The sequence below is a fragment of the Lepisosteus oculatus genome, chromosome 23 (assembly GCF_040954835.1).
Source record: "Lepisosteus oculatus isolate fLepOcu1 chromosome 23, fLepOcu1.hap2, whole genome shotgun sequence".
In the NCBI taxonomy this organism is placed as follows: domain Eukaryota; kingdom Metazoa; phylum Chordata; class Actinopteri; order Semionotiformes; family Lepisosteidae; genus Lepisosteus; species Lepisosteus oculatus.
This window is the reverse complement of record NC_090718.1, coordinates 13,420,111-13,439,909: the sequence shown is the minus strand read 5'-3', so window position 1 is coordinate 13,439,909 and position 19,799 is coordinate 13,420,111. Positions and strand designations below refer to the sequence as shown.

Sequence of the window (19,799 nt, the reverse complement as noted above, 5' to 3'; positions counted from 1 at the left end):
ACATGCCACCTTTAATAAGGCATAACATTTCTGAGGATCTACTGTACCACTAATGTAGTTTCAAGGACATTTTTAAAAGAGAAACGTTAGCCTTTTGAATTTAAAAAAAGTGCAGCAATCGGGTGAAAAAAAAAGAGCAACGCAAATAACTACAAGCTTTGAAATAAAGGATATAAAGTCTCTGCCTTGAAAAGTAAAAAAAAAAAAGACACGACGTCCAATTGTCGGAGAAATAAATCACAGGCAAGAGTGAATGAGTGTGTCCCGGGAACAATGTCAGAGGAGGAATAAGGACGTGACAGGCTGTTTCAGAGTAGGGAAAACCCACTTGGCTCAAGGAGAAACTGTCAGGAAGTGGAGTCCGTCTCCCCCGATTGATTACCCAGGCTTTAGTGGAGAGGGTTTGTGAAGGAGTGCCAAGAGGGTGGGGAAACAGGATTAATGGAAGTGCAAAGATGCAATAAATCAGGCAAACTGCTGGCCCGGAAGGAAGTTATTACCGGTGGCGGGGTCAAATGCCTCTTAAATCTCCAGCACACAGTGCCACGTCCCGTGCCGAGATCCACGGTTTCGTTAACCACGGTGAGCGCGTTCTCAGAGGGCGGCAGATCGGGGGGCCAATCGGCCTGAACAGGGCCCGTGACTCGAACAGCAGCGGGGCGCGGGCGAGCCTGAAGCCCAGGGCGGGCTGCGATGCCAGGATGGCCCCAGGAAGTTTCTGCTGTTCCCCCAGCGACTCTGCTGCACGTTTTAACTGGTCAGCTGACCCCGAGACGTCAGCGGGGAGAAATCCCATCCTTCTGTCCCCCGCAGAGCCTTTCAAAAGCACCGGCAACTGAAGGTCCTGCAGTTCACTGGAAAAGGCCTTTTCTGTACGGACAAACTCGTCACGTGAATGTTTTACTAGGCAGGACGAGCGTCACTTACCGCGGCCCTGCGAACGCATCTGCGACCGCGCCGTTCATCGCTCTCGGCAAACCTCACTGGTTTTGCTCATTAGATTTGACTCTGGGTCCCCTCGTGCGGGCCAGTCCTGGCAACACGCTCGGCAACAGAGGAGACCATGCAAAGAAGTCGAGAGCTGAAAGCAGCCCTGGACCCAGTACAAATAATAATAATAATAATAATGTTTCTTTATTAGCCTATACAATTTCTTGCATTAGGAATTCGTCTTTTCGCATACCCCAGCTTTTCTCCATGGAAACAGACACACAGACAGGGAGAGAAGCCTGGGGTCAGAGCTCAGGGTCAGCCATCGTACGGCGCCCCTGGAGCACTTGGGGTTAAGGGCCTTGCTCAGGGGCCCAATGGAGTAGGATTCCTCTGCCAGCCGCGGGATTTGAACCGGCAACCTTCCAGTCACAGGCGCAGATCCTTAGCCACAGAGCCACCTCTCCGAGGACCAGGACTTGGGGGTCACCTACAGATGCGCAAGGCAGTGCCCAGGGCTGTGAGCCTACGTATGTGTTTATTGGTTGGAAAATAAAAAAACAAAACATTGAAATAATTATATCTCCACAGCGGAAATATTTGCAGCACAGCAAGGAGAAAAAGAGAAGAGCAAGTGTAGAGAAATGGATCAGCTGTCCCTCAGGCCGATCAGGAGGGGCTAACAAAACAACGCTCGCCGTTAACGCCTCATTCCAGGACACCTTCAATCACACTGTGCTGGAGCTGACATGATCGCATTGAGCCGGGGAGTCAGTTGGTCGAATGCCGAGTCGAGGGGGAAGGTTGTTCTTGTGGCCGGGCGGGTGGGTGGGACGCGGCGGCCCACGCGACAGCCCTCTGTCACTCACAGACCATCCCCCTCCCTCCTGTATCGGATGTCACCCCCATGCTTCCCACATAGAGACCGCTGTCGGGCAGAAAAGTCAAGACTGGTGCTCTCGACGTTAAAGTTCCTTCCATTCAGCTGAATTAATAAACTGCAGAGTACCTCATACCGAACCTCCAGGGGCGGCTTAGACGCAGGATGGCTTTAAAGAAGCAGAAGAAAGAAAAAAATAGGACAGGGCCCTGTGAAACCACTTTAGCGCCACTTACAGCTCTCCCACTGCTGGAGCCAAAGCTCAGGCAGCAGGGTCACCAAGAGGGCGCCTGCGCACCGGGCAGGCAGCTGCCAGTCGGCCTCAAGGTTAATCCTGATCTCGGCTCTAAACAGTCACAATACCTCTCCTGCTGAAAAAGTTATTTTAGGGCACCGTGCATAATCAATTCATTTAAGGCAATGAGAACTGAATTAAGAAGTGACTGCACAAGGCAAAGCAGAATATCATGAAGGGCATTTACAGAAGCACTCAGTAAAAGTGAGTTGAAAGAATAATGGTCCCTGAGGTCGTTTCAGAAATGCCAAGTGCTCCAACTGTACGTTTCAATGGACGATGGGTATTTTGAAGATCGTATTTAGTACATGGGATCTGAATAGGACACTATTCAATTTGTTTAGAGGGTCACTCCGAGCTACAAACATTAAAAAAAGGAGCCTGTGACCTTTTTATTTGCAGGTATTTGGCAGAGGGCCAGCCGCTCCCCTGATGACAGAAGAAAAGGCAAAGTGAATTTGGCCACAGAGATTGAATAGCAAATTCAATCATAACTCAATTGTTGCAGAAGGACACAAGTCAGAAAATACTCAGAGTATATATATCAAGGCAATAATGCACTTACAGTAGACATAAAGCACAAGAAATAATTTTTTGGCTTTCCTTAGTTCTGGTTAATAAAAGTGTTTGCAAAAAAGGTGTATACTGTAACTCTGCGATGTCCTTGAACGGTCATTCGTCCCTAGTTACAGTACACTAGGAGCAATCTTATTTACTTTTTAAGACAGGAAAAAAAGCACAATTTAATCAGAATGTTGTTGTTGTTTTTTTATAATGAGGCGATTTCCCATGTAAGAGGAAGCAACAGTGACAAAACTATTAAAAACAAAGGTGTGAAAAGAAGAAAAAAATGGCATCAGCGTCAGACAAACGAAGAGCCTTTTCCGAACGCAGCACTGCGTTGCGCCGCGCTGTTCTTCAGCTGGAGCGCTCCTCGGCTCTGCAGGCCCGGTCGCTGACTGCTGATGCAATCCCACTCTCCCCTGCCTGTGCTCCTGGCTGGCCCCTGGCTCCCCCGGCTCCCCTGGCTGACAGCTGTCCCTCATTAATATTAATGCAGTGCTCTGCGAGGACGGCGCCCCCTGTGGGTCTGGGGGTCTCCCGCGGAGCCACAGGCCTGTGGGAGGAAAGGCTCCAGCACAAGCTTCGCAAACTCAACACCGTTTACTTATTCATGAAACACCTGTTTTCCTTGTAAGCCGCAATCCTAGAGACTGATAGCCCGCTTCCCTCTGCCAAATTGCTTCCTGCTCTCCCTTTGTAAGCAGGAAAGTGGAAACGGACACATTTAACTGAACAAGCCGCTCTCTGGAGCAGGTTCTGAGGCCTCCAGCCAGAGGCGATGACGATGTCTGACTGCTCGTTAGCTCGTTACAGGTCCAGCTGCCTTCGGGAGGATATTTACTTTAAACTGTTTTGAAATTGCTCGTCACAAATCTTGCAATCTAGGTAGGCCCCGTCTGTATTATTCATTCTCTTACTGTACTACAGTACAAAGGAATCACGCAATGGAATTAGAGGGCATTAAAATTTAACCTAACGTTGCTCTCTCAGTCTGAACCGGTGGTGAAAATTCACATAAAAAAATGACCGCCCATGACACACAGACATACAGTATTACTCCTTCTTTTGTTTTGCCTAATAAAAATAATAAAACCATTCCAATGGTGAAAACAGCAATGATTGTTAATCAATGATATTACACTCCTTTCTGTTTTCAGTTGCACTGCACTGAGGAGCTCTTCCTTCGCCTGACATACATAAAAAAAGGATGGAGCCGTCAACAGTAATGGATCTCTAAATAGCATTTTCTGCTTTATTAGTCATACTTAATAGCTTTGGAGGAGCCATGAGTGATGCTAAATCCCTTTGTTTGAAATCCTTCACTTAAAGTGAGTGCTGCTTGATCTAAAAGGATTCGCTGGCAATTGAAGCTGGAGGTATTTTACACAGGCAAGTTCATATTTTTTAACTGTGGAAGACACGTTTCTGTAGAATAAAAACGCTTACAGCCATGGGAGGAGGAAGAGGAGGAGGAGGAGGAGGGAGGAAAACAGCAGAAAGGAAACGGAATGGAAATTGATTTAAACCAAAGGCAGGACAGTAATTCAGGAGATTGTTTCAGCACATCTTTACAAGTAAATGGAAGGGAGGAAGGACATTCCAGCATTACACCCGCCTGAGCCTGTCTGACGTTGCAGTGCCGAGCAGAGCTACCGCGGGCGGAACCGGCTCCGTGCGGCCAAGGGACTGACAGAGGGACCTCTGTCCCGCAGTGTGGAGCTGTGGAGGCGGAGGCAGCAGAGACACAGAAGAACGCGACGGAGAACTACTCCGTCAGCTTTGTCCTCCAGTGGCGCCCGGGGAAGCGAGGAAGAGATGTAGCGAGGGAAAAGGGGAAGAGAGGAAGAGTGGAACAGAGGCGGGAGGAAAGGAGGAAGAGAGGTAGTGAGGAAGAGTGGAAGAGAGGAAGAGAGAAAGCGAGGAAGAGTGGAAGAGAAGTAGCAAGGAAGAGAGGTAGTGAGGAAGAGAGGTAGCGAGGAAGAGTGGAAGAGAGGAAAGGAGAAAGAGAGAAAGCGAGGAAGAGTGGAAGAGAGGAAAGGAGGAAGAGAGAAAGCGAGGAAGAGTGGAAGAGAAGTAGCAAGGAAGAGAGGTAGTGAGGAAAGGAGGAAGAGTGGAAGAGAAGTAGAGGGGAAGAGAGGAAGAGCGGGGCTGCTCACGCTGGATGTCGATGGTGACGCTGGTCTCCTTGCCGCCGGGCACGGCCTTGTTGGAGGCGCGGCAGACGATCTGCTGGCCCGTCTCGATGTTGGAGGGCGAGACGTACAGCGTGCTGACGGTGCTCTCCCGCCGGCCGTCCCGCACCAGCGTCTGGGGAAACAGGCCGGGGACACGGTCAGCTCCCTCAGACCGCCCGAGAGCGGCGTTTTCAAACAGATTCTCTCTAGTCATCGTTCAATTTAAGATTTAAGATAAGTGATTAGCAATTTCAAGCACGGGTTAGTGTATTAACAGACAGTTTTCAATAAAAATACCCCTGCAAACTGTAATACCTACTGTATGTATTTTTTTTTCTATTTGGAGCAAACAGCTTATGCGGAACTAAAGCAATTTAAAATAGTTTCTTTCCGAAGACCATCACCCAGTATGTAAGCCATATATTATTACCTGTGTAGGAGGTAAGAGAAGTTGTTTTGCCCTACAGCACAAACCCTTTCAAATACCTGTATGTTCTAACCATCTTTTAAGGTTATAAAATGCGTCTGTAATACGGCTTTTAATAGCAATAAAAGTTACATCTTAATTACTCTTTGTCTTTGAGTTTCAGAAAATTGACAGCCTGTTCACTAATGGCAGTAATTAGTCCTACATTTTTCTCCTTTCATTTAAGTTGATAAACTAATGAAACCTTGTATTAACATCCTACCTAAATGAGATGAATAATGAATGCATATTAATGTGCCAAGAAACATGTTATTACTTTAGTTTGGGGTCCACAATATGTTGGATTGTTTGGCAGTGCCTCAGCTCTCCTTTGGCTTCTATTTGGAGCGGAGACAAGCATCCAGGAGCGCACAAAGTAATGGCAAACACAAAATATTCCCTCTCTCAGCAAAGAACATTCTGTACAGCATGTGTAGATTATCTTCTCTTACTAATATAATTCCAGGAGAAATCCTCTAGTCTAGCTTTGCTGAAGTTAAACCAAACTCACAGGCACCTTAAAATGAGCAGTAAATCCTTTAGATGGATTGGTGACTAAGCAATCACAACACAGGTCTTAACGGGTGAGCAGGTCGCTGTACTTAAAAACACTGACAGGCGTTTACCTCCAAAGCTGTCCTGCGAAGACTGTGTCAATGCGTTACCTTCCCTGACACTATCAGGACTGTTTCTTCATGGCCCAAGACCCATCCTAAGAGCCATAAACCATGTACAGCACAACTGCACAGCAAAGCAACGGTCAACACAAGATAGACTGGAACACTAACTGCACCGGTACCACTCTTATATGAAAATCACAATCCACCACACATTCAGCCGGTCATCAACACCGTCCACCGTCCAATGACATGGAAACCAATTAACAGAAGACTTGGATCACCTGTAGGCGATTTACCATCTCGCCTGTTCCAGGTGATGCAGAAGATAAACACTCGGATCTGACCAAGCTCAGGGCACAGTCATACTGTAATAATCCGCTGCTGAGATGGGACTAGCAGCAGATCTTGAGGCAAAGAGTAATCCAACTGCTAGGCAAGAGGCAAATGAGACAGGAAAACCGGGGGGGGGGGGGGGGGGGGGTACTGCACACATTTAGGGAACTGTGCAGGAGGCACAGTGCTGTAGTCAGCTTGGGACTCAGAAGTGCAGCAGTGCATGCACTGTTCTGTGGCAAGACACACAACCAGGAAATGAACACAGTCCCAGATCGTGGTCAAGCAGGCGGGGGTCAAGAAAATTAATTTAGCAAAAAAGGGGAATTCTGGACCTGTGGTCAGAGAGAAGCTACGGTCAGGACCAGGGAGCGAGGTGATCACAGGCGAGAGTTCAGGAGATGTAGTGATAACAACAAGCAGGGTCTGAAGCTGAGAAAACACAGCAAAGTAACCAGCACAGGGGATGATCTGTGAGGTACAAAACAAAGCAGAAGTCAGGATTAAAGAAGCTAGAGAACCTGAGGAGCAAGATTCGGAGGGCTCAAAGACGAAACTCTATGACTGAGCCCCCAGCTCTGCCAGATCCACGTATTTATCATCTGAATCACATGGAACAGGTGTGGTCGTAAATCATCTCCAGGTGATCCAAACCTCCTGTCAACTGGATTCCATAGCAACTGGTGCTGGGAGACAGGCTGGATGGTGCTGCTAACCGGCTGCCAAATCAGTGCGAACTCCCCCTGCTGCCTGTCAGCGAGGACGCACACGACCGAGGACATACTGTACCGCTCCCTCTGCAAAGGCCAGAGAGGAAACAGCAAACAAGGCAAGAACAGAAGCTCTGCTGCACGAGCCAGGTCACAAATGTCACGATCAACAGGGGAACATGGAGCCCAACGTGTGCAACATCACAGTTTTGAGACTTTATTGAGGTGTGAAAAAAAGTTCACAACATTACCAAATTTCTGTCTGGAGACATTCTAAATACAAAACAGCACAAAAAGTTTTATTTCTGGAAGGAGAAAACATGAATTCAGATTAATTAGGAGAAAATGCAAATTTACCATGAATTCAACACTTTAATTCTCATTTTTCTCTTGATTTTAAAATCCTATCCCACAGTACGTCTCCCATCCCCTATGACAGGCTTGTAGAAATGAAGAACGCGTTCAGCAATAGGCTGGTCCATCCACGGTGCGACAGGGAGCGCTACAGGAGGTCATTCTTGCCTTCTGCCATAAGACTGTACAACTCATCCACTTTGTGTCTGGGCAGGGGCAACACTGACATTGACCTGTTTTTGGACTAAACAGTAAGCTCTCTGCTTACATCTAGATTTTCCCATTTACAACTGTTTTGTGCAATATACTGTATGCCAGAGACTTGTGCAATATATTTATATTTATAATGTGCTATACAACTTTTTGTGTACTGTTCTGGTTTGTTCTTTGTATATTCTCGTCTGTGACCAACTCTTCTTGGTGCACTTCTCACTGACTGTACTGATTGTATTATATGTATTGTATTGTTGTATTATTGTATCATTTCGTTACACTGTGCTAAGCTGCTGTTGCACTGCAATTTCCCTCACGGGATCAATAAAGTATCTATCTAGTATATTAGATAGATAGTATATGCAGTTTTTCAAGTCCATACTTCCACTGGGCTCCAATCAGAATCCTGATGATCATGCAGGTTTCTATTGATAAGAAGAAAGCTGAAAAGGCAATTTTACAAGTATTTAAAAAATTGAAATAAATGAATTAATATGATTGTCCCCGTAAGCGATGAGCTGTTTGTGAACAAAATGACACTCTCTCCAGGCCTTCCCCTTAGTGAGAGGAACTACTGGTGAATCTGTGTAGCGTGTAATTAGAATATCTCCGACTGGGTACACACATGCACAATCACACACAGGTGCTTCAAACATGAGGAAGCAAACCCCTTCATCCTTCATATTATGCAGCAAATTTCATTTAATAAAATATCATTGCATTAACCATCCTTTGCTTAAAATTGTATTGAACCTAAATGGCTCCTGTTTAATTTGCTCTGTGCAGTTTATACTTATTACTTGACTTGTTCAGTCAGAGACAAGTTTATTTCCGTTTTTTAAATTGATTACCTGTTGGATCGTTTCTAGTCCACCAGAAAAAAAAAAGCTACTGAAACAGTTCAAAGCAAATTCTGAACCAGCCTACATTGATTTTTTTAGTGGGGAAAGAAGAGTGTACTTTGAACAAACTAAAACTATATTTATTCCCTTGATTATGAATTTATTCACACTTGAGCTAACCAAAAAATGTTATATTTTACTACTTCAATGGAGATAAATGAAGCATACTGGCATATTCTGAGCATAAAAATAAGAATTGGCACACCTGTCACATTAAATTAAAAAATAATGTTTTTTTTTCTTTAAAATACTTCTTAGAGTCATTCTTAAAACTTTACAAATATTCTTAGCATCTTACATCAGTAACTACATCAGCCCCTATAAATAGCAGGGCTTTCTCATTATTACTTCCAAGCTTCCAATTAGTAATGATAAGCTTATTTGGTCAAAATTAATCGTTTTTAATCCTTCAACAAATGAAGAACTGAAATGACCTTCAACATTAACAGGATGATGAATATTGACGCTTGGATCAGATTCAAAATGGCACTTTTTTACAGTTAAATCTAATGCAATTTTACTGCCCCTTTACAGAGCATCACACTTAAAAATGCATCAGTACATTATTTCTCTGATGGGTCCTAGTAGTAACTACCAGTAGAGACCTGGAAGAGCAGGTAGATCCTCACTTTCAGGACGTCACTGGTTACGAATGGTGTGGTTGGATGATTTCAATTGACCAGACAATCCTGAACCCCCCAAACAAGAAGGGCCTCAGTATCTTCCCGGGAACCTGCCAGCTGACCCGTGTCATCAGTGAGAGCTGCACTGCTCCTCGAATCAGGGCCAGCTCTCCAGCAGCTACGCTGAGCCTCAGCGTGTTGGAAACGGTGGATGGCTCCAACAGTACAGCCCTCAGTCTTTTCCCGATGGCACCCCAAAAGTGAAAAGAAGTGATTTCAAATGTTCAAACGAGCAATTAGAAGTTCCAAATCGAGGGGTACACATGGAAAGCAAAAGTAATATTTCAGAAAATAAAACTCCCGTTATTTTTGGGTAGTGCGTGCAGTTTAATGCATTTCACACTAAGCAGACAAGAGATTTGCCTTGCTGTAATTTACTTTCTGATCCTAACCCCATCACATCACAGGAAGCTCAGGCCTTTTCTTCTTCAATTAAAAATCCTCCTTTACCTTCTCCCAGCATCCACCTTTAATTTCTTTAGCATTTATTACTGCGAGCCAAGGAGGTTAATTAGTTTGACTAAAAAAGTAAAACGAAGAAAAAAAATAAGTCACACAGTCGAGAGGAATGCAAATGAGACATATTTAAAATTAATATTCTAGTCTACAATTAGACGCTCTACCTGTCTTATGAACAAAGGAATATATGACAATTATAATGTATTTTCAACAGATAATTAGTAACACTTTCCAGAGTTTTTAGCGACCAATGGAGTTGGAAAAAAAAGACTAATTATACAGCAATGTTTGGCTGAGATGAAGGCTGTACAGAGGATAATGAAATTGACAGACAGATAAAGCAGCTGCTTTGAAAGTTAAAGAAGCACTTATCTATGAAGTACAGGTAAGCTAAACTCCTCCTCACTCCCTACAAATGATAACTTTAAGAGAACAGAAGGAGGCTTTCATAATCTTCAATTCCTGATCAAGAGCCTCTGATCTGAGCTAGCCAAGTGTCTGCCTGACCCCCGTTCGGGCTGGAAACCTCTGACCCTCAGGCCCGTTCTTCAGCAAGACCCACGCCAAGCCAACAATCAGGGAGAGGAATGTTGCAGCTCAGGTTGTGACCTACCCTCTGAGATAAAACACTGAATCCGTTGCTTCTGACGTCCAGCGACTTGCAATTATGTATTATTTGCCATTAACTACCCTGCAACGTTTTTTTCCAAGACAAAATTCACATTTTACTGTACAGCAGGGCCCTCGCTAGAACAATTCGCACGGGTGGGCAATTGGTTTTAACCAGGGAGGGGGTCCTGGTTCGAGCGCCTGTCTGAGACACGTGACTCTGATACATATGACGCTACTGTACGTGTTTTCATTCGTTTTTACGGAAAATGAAAATTTTATTGAAATGTTAGATTAGTTGCATATATTTTGTCCAATATTTCTACAAAAAAAATCAATTTTATTAGAAAATATAAAATATTTTTTTGGGGGGGCACGTTAGCCCACATGGGGGGGGGGGGCGCATTAGGGCCCCCCCCAGTGATGGCTGTGAGTAGATGCCCTACAAGTGAGGAGACAAGAACAACAGCTGATTAGAGTGTGTTGTTCTGTAGTGGGACGTCATCTGCACCCTTTCTGTGTTTTCTTATCAAGCTCAAACACATAAGTTCAGTCGGGACTCCTGCCTCACCCCCCCCCACACACACACACTTCTCCCACTCCCCCACTTATCACAGACGGTTTCAATGATGTGAAATTCAGAATATATGAACATCCTTCCTTAGGTCAACATCTTCCCAGCACAAGACTTTGATCACATTAGCAAATGCATATATATTATAGTACATACAGTATACTGAGCTTTCCACTCTCTAATGAATATATAGTTGCAAACAGGTCTGGATTTAAATCCTCCTTGATATATTTCAAGTATTGCGTGTAAAGAATTGAGCATTTTGCTGAGAAATTACCTCAATCAGCACCACACCAAGTAGTCATTTTTCAAGGGAAATTGCGTTGTACTTTAGCTCAATCAACGCTATTTATCTCCCTCTAAACAGCTGAAAGGCCAGTAATGAGATCAGAAACTGCTAGTCTCATTGATGCCCATAAGGTTTCATATCCTGTGTTCATTTATATGTTAATTTACGGGGTATTGTTGATTACGTGTTCAGGCAGAGAGTTCAAAACATCAAAGTTCCCGTCCGTGGGTCAAGCTAACACACTCAGGCAACATTACTCAAGTTCTGCCTAATTGTGGTAAAAGCAGCAAAGAAAAGAAGGTTATTTAAAGGCATGAGAGTTCTGAAAAGAAAAAAGAATGTCATATGCAAAGGATCCTTCATCAAGGCAGTGCTTTTCCCAACCGTTCTTTCAGCAAGCACAAACAGCTGAAAAAGCTGACAATCGAGCCAACTGCTATTAGAACACTTTAATAACGGGAGGCAGGAAAACGAGTTCATTTCTGCTGAATGGGAGAACAAAGCGCAGGTCTGTCTCTCATCAAAGATGAAACGCGGAAAGATTGGTTTGTACTTTCATCAACAGCTATCCCTTTCTAAAGACGCTACTCCTGCACTGAATGCGTTACACAATGGGGTACGAAAATGTTAAGACTGGATCTAACAGGAGACAAGAGACTAAAGACATCTGATGTGAACCCACAGATTTTCCTTTGATCGTCCACTAATGAGGCTCATTTATAGTCTGTAAACACAATAAATCTGAATGGTCCTAAATATGTATCTAATGCATTTCAGCAAAGGTGCATCACACTGCAAAGCAGGGATAAAGGAGGGTGAAGGAAAGGACATCTATTTTATATTCGCATACGGTACTGTGTATATCTTCTGCCGAATGTTTGATCAGCTTGCAGCAAGCAGCAGCAGCTGGCTCTGAAGCAGTGGCACACCCGTTTCCCTCTGCAGCCAGTCCCTCCCTGCCTGCCCGCGCCACAGCTTTCTCGTCTCTCTGACCCGCCTCCAGGGGAAAGCACCGAGCCCGGCACGCGCGCACCTTAGAGTACATGGCCCCGTTGAGCACTTCGCCGTTGCGGATCCAGAGGATGGAGGCGGCAGGCTTGGCGTTGTCGGCGTGGCAGGTTAAGTTGAGGGGGTCCCCTGCCCTCAGGCTCACCACCGGGCCTCCGTTTATCACCGGGTCATCGGGGGGGACTGCAATGAGAAACAGGAGGGATAAGGAGCTGGAAAGCAACGGGCTCAGCTGTCTCCCCGATTACGGAGGACAGTAAAACACCCCAAGCATGGGAACTGGGAGCACCAGGGAGCATGGTAACATCTCAGGACCTGCTCAGATTTAATACTGGTTAGAATGACCAACAGCACACACCACACAAGCTCAGCTCACGGTCTTGTTAGCACTACTAGTAATGTAATCCCACACACTGGACTTACAGGAATGACTTCAGCACCTCTAACAGCACATGGGCAAGGTAAATTAAAGGATATATCATGGGTCCAGGATATGGGAAACTTTATTCCCCTTGTCGCCTTGCTATGATAACAGGCCTCGTCTCGGCTTAAGCCTGTTTATTCCTTGAATTTCCTTGAATCCATCCACTCCTAACAGAATGATAACCTCTCCTCTTCAGAACCAGCTTCTGCAGGGTCCAGTACCGCCCCACGTTCTCCTGGAGTCCGAGGCACCTGCAGGCCTTGGTGCTGTACAGGCTGCACTGTACGTTTTTCAGTGCTGGAGCCATGGGGAGGGAGACAGCAGGTCTTATTACGGGACGAAAGGGAAATCCGCTGGGCACGGATTGCGCAGGTGTGTGATGTGTATTCAATTACGGGAGATTTAACTGCAAGCGAGGAAACCTGTGAATGGCGAAGGCAGGAAGACGCAGAGGAAAACACTTTCTGTGCATGAGAGAGTGAAAGGGAGACAGAGATGGGGAGAGAAAAGAGTCTTGAATAGCACTGATTGCATTCTTTTCTTAAACAAGCGCTGATCACCCCAGTTTTATTCAAACTCCAGTGAATTATTGATTGGACTCTCAGCTCATTAGAGTGCAGATCTGGGGCAGGAGGAGATCAAAGGCGGCGGCAGCAGCTGGCACACCAGTGAGCGAGAGAGAAAGAGGCAGAGATAGAGGGAGACAGGGAGGGACAGAGAGAGAGACGGGAACGAGGCAGAGGAAGGGAGAAACAGAATGAGAGAAGGAGAGGGAGAGACAGAGCGAGATAAAGAGATTTTTTAGCCACCTTCAGTGCCCAAAATGCATGTCACACAACACACATACAGTACATACTGTAGCTAAAACTGACCAAAACATTAATATCCAAAAACAGAAGGAGAATGGAGGCAAATATACGTCACAATTCAAATCCAGCAAAGGCTGTCACTTATTATTCTTCTCCTGTAGACAGGGGATATCTGATGAGCCCTCAGCAAACACTGCATTTGTCTCAGAAACATTTTAATCAAGCCGCACAATGAGACTTGGATATTTTAATATAAACTGCTCACTTCCCTTAACTCTCCCCTTCAATGGGTAAACTGAGCCATTCTGGGGTCTGTGCTGGACAGACCTGAATCCTACTGCTACAGTATCTCCCACCTTCACTTACAGTGTTACAGATCACAGTGGCGTCTTAGTTGAAAGTGCACAGCCAAATGTGACGAGAGCACATCCGTTAAGGTGAAGATCAGTACGCTGGTCTGGCAAAGTGATCATTTCTAATGTAAAAACCACTCGTACAAGTTTCAGCCTGGATAATATATAATAATAATAATAATAATAATAATAATAATAATAATAATAATAATAATAATTAATAATAATTGCATACACTTATATAACGCTTTTCTGGACACTCCACTCAAAGCGCTTTACAGGTAATGGGGATCCCCTCCACCACCACCAGTGTGCAGCCCCACCTGGATGATGCGACGGCAGCCATAGTGCGCCAGAACGCTCACCACACACCAGCTATCAGTGGGGAGGAGAGAAGAGTGATGAAGCCAGTTCATAGAGGGGGATTATTAGGAGGCCATGATTGGTAAGGGCCAATGGGAAATATGGCCAGGACGCCGGGGTTACACCCCTACTCTTTTCGAGAAACGCCCTGGGGTTTTTAATGTCAGGAACTCGGTTTTACGTCTCACCCGAAGGACGGCGCCTGTTTACAGTATAGTGTCCCCGTCACTATACTGGGGCATTAGGACCCACACAGACCATGGGGTGAGGGCCCCCTGCTGGCCCCACTAACACCTCTTCCAGCAGCAACCTTAGTTTTTCCCAGGAGGTCTCCCATCCAGGTACTGATCAGGCTCACACCTGCTGAGCTTCAGGGGGTTGCCAGTTGTGAGTTGCAGAGTGATATGGCTGCTAGATAGAAAAGAAGTGGCAATGTTTAAAACTTTTATCTCAGGCTCAAGTGATTCTATTTTCTTTCAAGGAAAAAAGCTTAAAAACAATGTCAAACCTACAGGTAACATATTCCATTCCTATCTCTGCTACCCCTCCCCCAAAAAAATTGCTAAAAGACAGATTCATTAATGGTTACAAATTCCAACCAAGCTTTCGAAAGCTGCAATAGAAAGGCAGGAGTAATTTTAAGAGCAAGCTTACTACGGTCCTGTAGCCACTGTGGCTCAGCTGAGTCTATGGGCCCCTGCTCTGTGTGGTCTGGTTATGGGTTATGAGTCACAGAAAATGATTCACACACTCATGTTCCTTACACAGGGGCGGAGATCTTTAAGAACTTTAAGACAAACTTTAAGGAAGTATTTCAGAATTTCTTTGAAATACTGTATTTACGATGGTAAGAGGGTGACTTTTTTTCCATGCTTTCATCTTTTTTTGAATAATCAGCTCTGGGGACAGTGTAGGTTAATGGATTTACAATCCTGGATTTGATTCCCAGCGAATCATCTACTGGCACAGGGCATTAATCTCTATCTTTTGACATCTGTGCTCTCAGCTCAGGTGGGACCAATCAATGTGGGAAGGGGTTAAGACATCTGGTCAATATCAAACATTTGCCCATCGCGTAACAGATAATAGACAACTGTTCAAAAGTTGCACTTAAAGCTTTCTGTGTTACGTACAGCTCTTTCTGAAGTTTCCGACAGCACCATTTTTATTGCTTTAAAGTTGAAATACAATGACCAGCCTTTTATATTGGACTGAAATATATTGAATAGAAAATAATGAAAGAAAAGATTGATCATTTTGCATTATTTTATAATCATATTATATAGCAAAGTATGTTAATTATGTAATATAATGTAATACCATATTATGTTATAGTATAATTTAAGACATTAATACAATCAGAGTGTTTTAAATTTGTGTTTTAAAATAAACATAAAAGATTACAGCATTGCAGCATTAGATTTGGAAAGCAGAAGCCAAGCAGTTTTGTTTTACAGTAAATCCTGCCTGACCCCTCGTTCTCTCAAAAGCACAAGACAGAATTGTTCCCATCAATCAGACCAACCCAGAAGATAGATCTGCATTCCATATTTGACTGTAACTGAATTTAAACAGCAGGAAAAAAATAGAAAGGAACAAAGATCAACAACGCTGTTAAAACCAGGGTCTGAAAAACACTCGGACAATCAGGCTGGTCGAATTTTCATATCAGCAGATTTCCTGTTGCAGACAACATCTGCGTTTTCATTCATAAATTCACGACTCCTTACTGCATTTCACGACTGCATTTGCCTCGGACGCAATTGTCTTTTCTCTACTTCTATACTTCTATACTTTTTCTATACTTATTAGTATTCCGCTAATGTGGTTGATGTGCTTCTGTGTTGAGAAAGCACATACTGTACTTTGACTAAACCAGACTGCATACTCTTTGTAGAAATGTAAACCCTTTTCATCTCCAAACACACAAGTTGTTTACTGTATATGGCAATTTGCTGTGTGTTAACAATTTGAGCGTTATCAAACCGTGCTCATGGATATCCTGTCTGATTTACACACTGCACAATTATGAACAATCTTCACTGCATGCACAGGGAGCTTTGTTGTTATATACATGACTCTCTTCACACCCCGACCAATTTCTAAACCCATTAAATCCATGTGGTCTGTTATCGACTCATCCAGAGAGAATCTTGCTTCCTGGGATTCCATTATTACAGACTCTGTGCAGGAGATGGGCTGAAATTCCACAGACTCAGGGAGCTTCAATGTATCGTTTCTACTGATTGCAAGATCGTTACTGCCCCTTAATAGGGCACAGGGTAGCACCGCGACTCACCGACCCTTCTCATCTTCTACCGCTGCCTGCTGTGCTTCCAGAATTGCCTGGGTCTCCCCTTACTGTCTAATCTTTGTGCTTTACAATTCCTCACTAAGGTGGGGGTCCATGGCACTGCTGCTTTAAACAGGCATATGTGGACGTGCACACTGGAAAGGCAAAATTAAGCAAATTGCATTGACTGAAATGGGGCCGGCAGGACTCCTGGAACCTTGTTAAGTGTGCTTTGTGCATGTAGCCAAGCATGCGCCTGCAGCCACTGGGCTGGGGAGTTGTAATCCCATCAACTGAGATGAGCACTGGTGGCCCCAAGCTATTTTTTTTTTTTTTTTGCTGAGAGAAGCGGAGAAACAAAAGATTCAGAAGCCATTTTTCTCATCAAAACCGCATTTGAGGTGGATGTGTCTGAAATGGGTTTAGCGATACCGAGGGGGCATGACTGGAGACGTGGTGGAAACGGTGTTCAGTCGGCGCCCGAGCCACAGCCTGGCCGCTCCATCAGCGAGGACGTGACTGGAGGAAATGTACTGAGCCGTACAGCCCCTGACGCTTAATATGTCTGCTGTATCTGAGCATCTCTCTGTTCTGCGGCAGCTTTGATGATCCGTCAAAAAATGTCTTTTTCAATTCTTTAAAGCAAAAACAAATTAATAAGGCTCTTTTCTGCCAAAGAGGGATGGTTAGTGTGGCATTTCCTTTCAATTTGTCTTTTCCAAGAAAAAGCCAGCGAGCTTTCAAACGTTCTCTCCACCTCTCTAAGTAAGCAGCTCTTTTCATCCACAAAAGAGCCGCAGCCTTGTGGAAGGAACCATTTCCCAAGAGAACGTCGAGGTACTGCTTCGTGATGGACACCGATAAAATCCCAAAAGCAGCAGGTCCTAAGAAATGCAAAGCCTGTCCTAGCTTTGAGTGTAAATTTGTTCAAAAAATGTCACAGCTGCTAGAAAGCGTACAGCATTTGCAGTAATAACTGCACAAATGCAACTGTCAGATATGAAATTAATGCACAAAACAGCAAGTACGATATAGTGAGATTGACAGGTTTAATTTCATTTGCTGCCTGACTTCCTGTTGCTTTGCATTTGTCATATTTTCCTGGCCTATCTCTCCGTGTGCCATGGCTCTATTCATTTTCTCACTTCTCTCCTCGTTCACCACACACTTCAGCTGTCATGGGGTAAAACAGGGGGGGGGGGGGTGGAGCACAAAATAATAAAAGAAAATGCAGGTGTACCCTGCTTAAATTTGCTTATTTGCACATGTTGCTGCAGTACTTACACCACCACTGGGCTCCTGTTGCCCAGTGCTTACTGAAAACGTTGCTCTGACGATTAAGGAGTCTTAAGGGAGCTTTCGGCACAACTACTTTACATCACATCGTAAACACTGTGTCTTATGTTCATTTTCAATGTATGTTACCACACTATCACATCACCGTGTGACACCAGACAGTACCACACAAATATGTGCAGTGCATAATTTTTTTTTAACAGTGCAATTCTTTTCTATTGTTCGTGTGAAACAATGGTAGGCATCAGTGTGCTAATCAGTACAGGAAAACAACTGCCAAGCTCGAAGAACGTCACACTACAGGGTATTGCACAGCCAAGCTCAAAAACAATAGGATTATGATTGTTTTTACTCTTATAGGGTACGAATGTATTTCCTTATCAGTGTTTTCTTTTATTTTGTACAGATAAATGTATTAAAAAATGAATAGGAGTACAAAAATGCTTCCCAGGCAACAGGGTGGACATTTCCAAGTCCCAAAACCTACATTAACAGCCCCTCGTTACATGAATCCTTTTGGGGAAAGTCGATCCGTGATCCGACGATTTGCTACACGTGGCACTTCTGAAGAATGCGTCTCACATGTGAACTGGGTTTTACCCACACCTACAGTACGTACTGTGCCGCCTGTGGCAGCGGGAGATGTCCGAGGAGTGGCGTCTGGAAACACTGTGACCGACAGGGAGTCCCCTTGCCCCGTGGGACTGCCAGGAAGTGCACAGGCCGCACAACTACCAGCTGCAGCTCTCCGGCTTCACCGAATCCCCCCGTGTCTCCTCCCTGACAGGCTGCAGTCCGCAGGGAACGGGCCCACTCCACTGATTTACAATCCACGTTTTTGATAAATAGCAGCGCCCTGCATTGGTAAAGTGCTCTTTGCCTCCAGGGAAGCCCCAAAGCAATTTACAGACATGATGGGACCCAGTTCACCCATCAGTGAAACGAGGCTCTACCTGGGTGATGCGTGGCAGCCAATGGGCACCAGCAGCCCCACTGCGTAGCAGTGCAGGAGGATAATCGGTATCCTGCTTCACCAGTCGGACTGAAGAGGAAACTGAGGCAAGCCAGAAGGAGCAAGACCATACTTATGGACAGTATCTCCAAAGACCCAGCAGTCAGGACCTCGACTCATGTCCCACCCAAAGGGCTGCATCTTCTACAGTGCGCACTGGCTGGAAAGAAGAGCAGCACCTACTGGTCCACCAACACATGCAGCAGGAACCTGGTTGTCCAGGAAGGACTCCCGTCCTGGTACTGAGCAGGCCCAGCTCAAGATCTGACAATACTAGGCTACAAGGTGATGTAGAAGGCGTTCACAAAACAAAAACCTTCACCGGATTTCCAGAAGTCACCATGAAATGAACTGCAGTAACAGAGAATACAGCCAAACAATACAGATAATAGTTGACAAACGGCATCGAACAATTTTTCATTCTGCAGTTCTGGTTTCGGTATTCTACTGGCAGCGCTGATTTCCTGACTGGAGCACGAGTCTCTGGGCTCTAACCACGTCACCAATCATCATTACGGGTCTGTTTGCAAACTTGGCAGACCCTAATGGTTTCAAATTAGCGCTTTGCTGCAGCCACTCGATAGCTTTCTCTGGAGCTGGTCAGCGGTTCAGATTGATTGCTCTGCCTTAATTACAGGTTTGCTTTCCCGAAACCCTTTTCATTCAAGCTGCGGCTGTTTTCTCCCACCCCCCTTTTTATACATCTCTTCTCATTATTTTTTTCTCATATTTATGGGACCTTTGCATAAGGCGCAAAGTAATTCTGTATTCAGAGAGGGAAAATTGAGATCATAAGCACCCACTTAAAAAAGGAGCTCCCAGGGGAGAGTGACACACCCCAATAATGGAAGCGAATCCTTTCTGAGATTTTCAGTGCCCTTTTGCCAGAATTGCTTTTGAAGTGGATTAATCCACTTTTTCACGGCTTCCCTCGCTCCATTACAGTACATGACAAAAGTCTGTCTCCCAACAACCCCTTTGAAAAACCAGGGACAGAGTCTGAAAGACATCTGCCTTTCCCGCCAGTGATATTCTAACACTAGTTTGTGCGTTTGTGAAGACAGGTTAGCAAATCAAGGGAGTTTGTGTGAAGAGAGTTGTCCAGCAGAGAAGACTTGCTTGTTTCACACACTGCCGTTGGTAAGTACCTTTAACAGCAACAATTGACACAGAGCTTTTCATCTGA

General features: G+C 44.9%; 1 protein-coding gene across 3 annotated transcripts in view; it reads right to left on the bottom strand.

Moving 5' to 3' along the window:
• LOC102687316 (kirre like nephrin family adhesion molecule 3) overlaps positions 1–19,799 on the bottom strand; it is a 186,896-nt gene that overhangs the window by 30,405 nt on the left and 136,692 nt on the right. For all 3 annotated transcript variants that reach the window (XM_015337526.2, XM_015337524.2, XM_015337525.2), the window contains 2 exons: positions 12,089–12,246; positions 4,826–4,976 (listed from right to left, as the gene is read on the bottom strand). In XM_015337526.2, the coding sequence (XP_015193012.1) occupies positions 4,826–4,976; positions 12,089–12,246 (309 nt within the window). The remainder of the gene's footprint in view (positions 1–4,825; positions 4,977–12,088; positions 12,247–19,799) is intronic.